Consider the following 8,432-nt stretch of genomic DNA (forward strand, 5'->3'; position numbering starts at 1 on the left):
ACTACTATCTACTTTATAAGTATTTATAAAAATGCTATCTACTTTATTAGTATTTACGAAAATAAAATTACTAACTGTTTTATAAATTTTTAGAAGCATAATTAAAATAAGTGTCCTAGAAATGGTCAAAAATTGTTCTCCAAGAGCGGAATGTCGATAGAAAACGTCACTATTTTTATGAATAAGTATTTATAAATATAAAACTACTATCTACTTTATAAGTATTTATAAAAATGCTATCTATTTTATTAGTATTTACAAAACTACTAATGATTTTATAAATTTTTGGAAGCATAATTAATATAAGTGTCCTAGAAATGGTCAAAAATTGTTCTCCAAGAGCGGAATGTCGATAGAAAACGTCACTATTTTTATGAATTAGTATTTATAAATATAAAACTACTATCTACTTTATAAGTATTTATAAAAATGCTATCTACTTTATTAGTATTTACGAAAATAAAATTACTAACTGTTTCATAAATTTTTAGAAGCATAATTAAAATAAGTGTCCTAGAAGTGGTCAAAAATTGTTCTCCAAGAGCAGAATGTCGATAGAAAACGTCACTATTTTTATGAATTAGTGTTTATAAATATAAAACTACTATCTACTTTATAAGTATTTATAAAAATACTATCTATTTTATTAGTATTTACAAAACTACTAATGATTTTATAAATTTTTGGAAGCATAATTAATATAAGTGTTCTAGAAATGGTCAAAAATTGTTCTCCAAAAGCAGAATGTCGATAGAAAACGTCACTATTTTTATGAATTAGTATTTATAAATATAAAAGTACTATCTACTTTACAAGTATTTATAAAAATACTATCTACTTTATAAGTATTTATAAAACTACTATCTACTTTATAAGTATTTATAAAAATACTACCTATTTTATTAGTATTTATAAAATTACTATCCATTTTATTAGTATTTATAAAAATAAAACTACTAACTGTTTTATAAATTTCTAGAAGCATAATTAAAATAAGTGTCCTAGGAACGATCAAACTGTTCTCCAAGAGCGGAATGTCGATAGGAAAAGTCACTATTTCTAAAAATTAGTATTTTTAGAAGCGTAATTAAAATTACTGCAGCTTTCTAGGATATTATTGCAACTGTTAGGTTGTTGTAAATAGAGATAATGATCTCTAAGCAAATTCATATCTGAAATGTGCAATAGAGAAAGAATTGTTTCGATATAGGCATAAATGGTACAAAAAGCACTGTGCTTTAAGCTTTATACTTTATATTAGGAGAATTTCATGAAAAATTTCTCATTGTATAAAAATTCATAGTATACCATACGTTGTATATCATAAATATTATTGATATTTTTGGGAACAATGAAGAAAATGAAATTTAGTTATTACTTGCAAGTGTCATAAGCAGACTGTTGATATTTATACAAATTTACATTTTCAGGAATAATTGTTAAGAAAATCGGAGTCACTTGCATCTAATAAATATAATATTATACAACATTCATAATAATTATGAACATAAAATGAATTCATAACAATATTATACAATATTCGTAATATTATACAATATTCACATTACATGTAAGAATAATTATTCTAGTACTGATACTTGGAAAACAACACGAATTTCTATTTGGTCTCCAATTACGTTCACACAGGCAAAGAGAGAGAAAGATATAAAAATCCATCTTTGACAGATTATATATACTTCAAGCCGAAGTTTCACGAAAAAAACGTGCAAACATCCGACTTTTAGAGATCACAAGGAGATCTCCCAGTTAAAAAGATAAGACAATCCCAATCGTTTAATCGCTGATCACCTGACTCCTGATATTGCTCTTGAATTTCACACGTTCGAAAACAGATCTTCCAGGCAGTTAATCAACAAGAAAGCATTAAAAGTAAACCGATAAAATCGATGCTCTCTCCTTAAGACGGAGACTTTGAAAGGGGAAACCCGATTCGAAAACAAAACAGGGCAACGAAACAGATCTCGTTCAGAATGAAAGGGGAGGAAAGAACGTTTTCACGGGGCTGTTACAGGGGTTGTTGGATTAGGGCGTGGCATGGAAAGAGTCAACCGCTTCCCTTTTCACGCCCCCGCGTCGAGAATTCTTTTGTCCCAAAACTGCAATATTTTCTCAGTTTTTTTTTCAATAAATACACTTAAATATAACATTTATATTTAATATAACATACAATATTTATATTTAATTTTTATTATTAATATCTTTATTAATATAATATTTATATTTATGTGCGTTTATTATAATTTTAAGTATACTTATTATAACGCAGGCAAAACGAATAATAATCATTTCTATCCACCGACGAGTTTCCAAGAAGAAATGCGACGAATTATTGTACACGGGGGGGGGTTGTTTGGTCACTCGTTATGGTCCGCAATCAGTTGCCAGCGCAATTGGTCAAATGACTTGCCTCGCATCGAAATCTCCGAGGTTTGCCCTCAGACATTGGAAGAACAATTGTTGGAGTTTATTGTGGAAGGATCAATGTCAAATTATTTAAACTAAATTATTTAAATTATTTAAATTATTCAAACTTGCGAACTTGCTTGCTAATAACGGCTAGAATATTCTGTATTTGTAGAAGAGGGAAAACAGAAATCAGAGTGTGTAAAAATATATAAGATACTATTCAAAGTAGGATACTTGGATTGTAATATTAATTTTTCCATTTCCCTATCTTTGGGAAGATTAATTCTTCCCTGTAGGTACTTTCCGAGAGAAATGTAATAATTCAACTAACTTGATTAGATATTCAACTAATATCAGTTAATATTAAATTAATATATAATAAATATATAATAATAATATTAAATTAATAAATATTAAATTAACCAAATAAAATAATTCAATTCTAAATAATTAAATTAATCCTTCCAACGTCTGATACTTGTCCCTTCGTATACTTTGTCTTTCCTCACTCAGGTTAAAAGAAACCCTCCCACTATGTCCACTAAAGACTTCAACTAAATTCCCCACTTAATTCTTGTCGGATTTTATTCTTTATTCGACCATCAAACGATCGGTTAGGGAAAAAGGAAAAGACAAGAGAGGAAGTGAAATGAATGTTTCAAAGTACTCGAAAAATCGAGCGACTCCTCTCAACTCGAAGTTCCATTCTCGAAGAGAGATCGCCAGTCCTTTCACGGGAGCGGTTTCGACAAATAATTTTCCAAGATAAGAGGAAGTTTCAGGTCCTTATCTACGTGGACTTGGACAGGCATGTCGCCTGTTTTTCCCCTCGCCGTCTCGTCGATACTCGCCGATAGATTAGAATTCAGACACGTCAGCGTCGTACGCGAGATCGCCACATCGCGCGCCTCTTTTTCTCCACCACTTTTCACCGCAGCGAGTCTGTAAATATGTGTGTGTGTGTGTGTGTGTGTGTGTGTGTGTGTGTGTATCGAGCGACGCCGAAAAAATCGATACTCGAGGCTTCCTGGAAACTGTGAGTGGCTGGCCTGGCTCGACTCGACTCTACTCGGATAGCGAAGTTGCCATTGCGTCATCGTGCGATCCCGCGTAATCTCGTTATCTCGTAAGCTTTTTCGTTTCACCGACGCCAATTTCTTTTTTCTTCTTCTTCTTCTTCTAACCCTTCTGCCTTCGCGAGAGATCGACGATCACGATCGGTAGCAAATTGGACGAGTTATCGTTACGACTAAATACGGACACGATGATCTTTCTAGATCGGAACAGATTGAAATTTTTATTGTAAATAGACGATTAGTATTGGAGAATTTTTTTTACTCTTCTACTTTCGAGAAGTTAGAATGAGAATTATCATCGTCCGTGTTGACGAGTTATCGTTGTGGATAAAAATGTGAAAAATTTAGATGGCCGTTTAAATCTTCCGATCAGAGCAGATTGAAATTTTTATTGTAAATAGACGATTAGTATTGGCGAATTTTTTTTATTCTTCTACTTTCGAGAAGTTGAGAATTATCATCGTCCGTGTTGACGAGTTATCGTTGTGGATAAAAATGTGAAAAATTTAGATGGCCGTTTAAATCTTCCGATCAAAGTAGATTGAAATTTTTATTATAAATAGACGATTAGTTTTTGGCGAATTTTTTTTATTCTTCTATTTTCGAGAAGTTGAGAATTATCGTCGTCCGTGTTGACGAGTTATCGTTGTGGATAAAAAATGTGAAAAATTTAGATGGCCATTTAAATTTTCTAATCAGAGCAGATTTAAATTTTTAGGCAAAATTCAGGGCAAATTATCAGAAATTTGATTGATGCAAGAACAAAATTGTGGAGTAATTGTTGCAGAGGGAATTTGAGGTAATTTTTTTCGTGCAAACTTACATTTTACAAATATCAGGAAATGTGCAATAGAAAGAGTACAAATAGCTCAAATTGTCATCAAGTTAAGTAATCAATTAACGAGATAAATGTCTTCCAATTAAACCACATAAGACATAAAATAAAAACCGCATAAAAGAATGTGATTTAATTAGTAATTGAATACGAAAGAAAAATAAATTAAAATTGTAATTCGTCAGGTGCATTTCACTTTCAAGAAAATGAGCTTTTGCATGAATTATCTCCTTTACACGAGAGTTTAATCATTTCTTTGAATAATATTTAAATTATATATATTTGTTTCTTTTTTAATAAAGGAATCAACCACAATTGAACATTCTGTTCCCCTTTTTTTAATTCTATCGAAAATCATATTCACCTTGTTTATGATTAGTTTGTTATCTCAATTAAGTTATTATTAGACTATTAAATTTAAGAGTAGAAATCCTGGTGGGGATAACATTATCTCTGACCGAGAATTACACAATTATTAAGATCGTGATATTACGACTTAGCCTTTGAAACATGCCTCGAAAGAAATTTGTTAATTTTCTGATTAATCATTCAGTTGTAAGATTCGAAATCTCGATGGATTATCTTCGATCGAAAACTGCCTTATAAAAAAAAAAAAAAGTATTAGATATTTTAATTTCTATAACAAGATCATTTTCCCCACAAATCGAGAACTGGAAGAAGAATTTCCATTGACAATTTCATTTCTAAAACAATACCATTTCTGATGGTATTTTTACATTTTATGTAAGAAAAAAGAAGAGAACGCGGCGCTCCAATTAAAAACACTGAGAAACGAAAAGGAACTTTTAACTAATCGAACCATAACCTGCATGTGTTTCAACTGAAACATTGTTTTATACAATGCTGATAAAATACATACTTTAGGTTTTAATTTATTTTAAAATAAATAATATATTTATAATAAAAGTATATAATTTGTTAAAATATTACAAATTTGTTAAATTTTTGTTTTTGCAAGGACTCTGCCTCAAGAGCATCCTCAATTTCCAAAGAAAAATACGAAGAACTTAGAAAGATCTATCTCCCTTTCGAGTCAAAAGTCAAAAATATAATATCTATATATATATATATATATATATATATATATATATACTTCGTCTCAAAAATTTCCTCTTACAATTAGAAGAATGAATCTTATCTGCAGTACCAAAAACAGACAAGTACAATAATTTTCTATCCAAACGTCGATGAAAAAATAAAAAGAAATAAAGTTCGCTTCTCGTCTTGTCTCTCTCGATCAGGCGAATTCAAAAAAAAAAAAAATAAAAAAAATAAAAAATAAAAAAGAAATAAGAGTCGTCGAGCGCGCGGTGTCCCATCGCAAGAATTTTCACCGAGCGTACGAAACTGAGCCTAACTATTCGCGTAACATTGACACAGGGGAAACGTTCGCGCCGCGTTCTTGAAACGAGAATCCCATTTACACGATAGGACATCGATACATTTCGTGTGTTAATCGCAAGGCTGGCAGAGGAAAAAGCGAACAAGCGAGAAAGAGAGAGAGAGAAAGAGAGAGATAATATCTTTCTCTCCTTCTACCTAACTTCTAAGGTCATAGGTACCAGACCTTAGCTCATTTAGCCATCGAATTTCGGCCTAAATATTCCTACAGATAAATAAAGACAACATAACGACGATTCAACAAAGGACGGGTGAAAAAGATGGGACGAAATTTGCCTGGCAATAAAGAGAGGAGAGCTCTGAATCCTGTTTGTCGTTACGCTTTTTTCTTTATTTTCTTTTCGGCACTTGTGCCTGGCCAATCGGTCTCCTTGAACAGACATGGAAGAACACCGAACGAAAATAAAGCGTTTCCGGGATGGACGACTTTTGATCTCTCCGCGCACGGCGGAATTAAATGGCCGTGTTAATGGACACACAATGACGCGGTTAACTTGCGACGATTTCGCAGCGATGGAAACAGACAGATCGCGATGGAACATACGATCGTTTTCGATTTCAGTCGTTTCGGAGTTTCTTTTTCTTTTTACGTTTTTTTTTATCGTGCGGATGGTATTTCGTCGTCGATTCGAGTTTTTAACTAATTTGTAAAGTCGAGCAACATCTCCGGACATTTCGGAGCTCTTTTTCGAGTCATCGATTTCCAGATTTCTGGGCTTTGGAGATTTTCGGAGCTTCCCGAAACTTTTCAGATCTTCTCAGGATCGTTAAACTCTCGCGATTGGGAATTCCCGAACTTTCGAAGATACTCCGAGAACTTTTACACATGCTGATCTTCAGATTTTTCGAAACTCCTCGTGGCCTTATAGTTTTCCGACCGTCAGACTTTTAAATTTCAAAGTTCTCGATCATCTCGGATTCTTAAACCTTCGAAATTTCATAGCTTCCGATCGTAGAAAACCGCCAAATTCTTCGAACTTTCAACGATTGTGATTTCTTTGAACTTAGGAAATTTCAAAGCATTTCATCCTCGCGTCCTTGGCTTCTTAAACTTTCGAGACTTCGCCAGCTTCCGATTTTCGGATACTCAGCGCGTTAAATTTTCGACACAGATTTGAAAACAGATCTTTCGATCTTCAAACCGTGGCTTCTCAGCGCCTCGTAGATATCGAAGATTAAATTACTGTATTTGTAGATTTTACGCGACCAAGAACAGGATATTTACGGGTCCAACCGATATACAATATTGTCATGTATCATTTCAAAATTAATCGATCTTTCCTCTACACAGTAAGTCGAGACTTTTAATCCACACACATTCTCTCGAATATGTATTTTCTCCGTACAATATGATATTTTTCTCCGTTCCAAAAAAAAAAAAAAAAAAAAAAAAAAAAAAAATCAGCAACGAATAAGAAAAACAAGAATAACTTTCGGAGCGGATGAATTCTATTACCATTAACTTCTATTACCATCAAGTCTTCGAGATTTAAAAACGTGAAAAATCTCTTCGTGGAGAGAATCGCGGGAAAAACGGGAAGAAATGCGGACGTACCTTTCGTCGAGTAATCCATATTTTTTTCTCGCAGCGTCCTGATTCCTGGAACTTCCTGGTCCAGTGTAATCCAGTTGGAAGGTGGACGACGGTCCCGGCACTTAACATCCAAAATACTTAAACACTTGGTGTCTTTGTACAAATAAATGTAACACTACACTAGAGGCGCATTTGCACAAGTCTGCATGTCGCACCACAGTGGGTTGGAAACTACTGTATCACTCGCAAGTCTCTCTCGATCTGTTCACAACCACGCGTCGTCAACGACTGAGAACGAATAAGGGTCTCTCCTCCAGATACGGAAAGGAGGCCGCTACGAACGGACACACGGTGAAAAAGAGAGGGCAACCGAACGACGGCGACGGTGTGTGCTTGTCGACTGGAGCGTGCGCTCGAGGCAGAGAGAGAGAGACACACACACAACAAGGGAACACACAAAGTCTGTACTGAAAGAGAGAAAGAGAGCAGCTCCAGCTCGTGCCGAAGACATCCGCACGAGAGTTCTTCTCGATCTGCTTGCAGGAGCCTCATCTTCCTTCTTATTTGTCCTTCTCCCCTCTACCTGCCCACCTATCCCCACCACCGCCCCGTTCGACCGCCCGAGCCCCCACTTCGTCGCTCGAGATGCCCCCCACCACCCACCCACGCCACCCCTCTCGCTCTCACTCGTTATCTGTCCTCCACCGCGCTTCTTCCTCTCTTCCCCTATTCTCTGCCGGACGTCTTTCCACCGACGCTTCTCTCGATCCCCCGACATCTTTCTTTTTCTTTCTTTTTGTATTCCTCTTTTTTTTTTCTTTCTTTGATAACAGCGGTCATTTCTTGATTTTATTATTTTTTTTTTTTCATCTTGTTTCAACGCAACTTTTTTATTTTTTTTTTAGCTCATCTCTCTTTTTCTATCAAATGATACATTTCATCCCACTATACGCATCCTCTTCCAGTGAACAAGACTTTTCAAGCGAAATCTATCTCTTTTCTTATTTTTCGTAAATATATTGCTCTTTCCACTGGCAACGGTACATGCATCGTGCACCCATTTCTTTCTCACACACGCACACGTCTTTTTCTATCAAACGGTATCTATCCATCCTCGTTGATCTCTCACGTTTCTCCC

The 8,432-nt window shown here is 34.5% G+C and overlaps 1 protein-coding gene across 2 annotated transcripts in view; it reads right to left on the reverse strand.

Moving 5' to 3' along the window:
* LOC122537214 (ras-responsive element-binding protein 1-like) overlaps nt 1-7,797 on the reverse strand; it is a 31,551-nt gene extending 23,754 nt beyond the window's left edge. For both annotated transcript variants that reach the window (XR_006308569.1, XM_043670234.1), the window contains exon 1: nt 7,316-7,797. Coding sequence is in view for 1 of the 2 variants with exons in the window: in XM_043670234.1 (XP_043526169.1) it covers nt 7,316-7,334 (19 nt within the window). In the remaining variant the exon portion in view is untranslated. The remainder of the gene's footprint in view (nt 1-7,315) is intronic.
* Between the last annotated feature and the right edge of the window lie 635 nt (nt 7,798-8,432).

This window comes from Frieseomelitta varia, unplaced genomic scaffold, assembly GCF_011392965.1.
Source record: "Frieseomelitta varia isolate USP_RPSP 00005682 unplaced genomic scaffold, Fvar_1.2 scaffold_894, whole genome shotgun sequence".
Classification (NCBI taxonomy): Eukaryota; Metazoa; Arthropoda; class Insecta; order Hymenoptera; family Apidae; genus Frieseomelitta; species Frieseomelitta varia.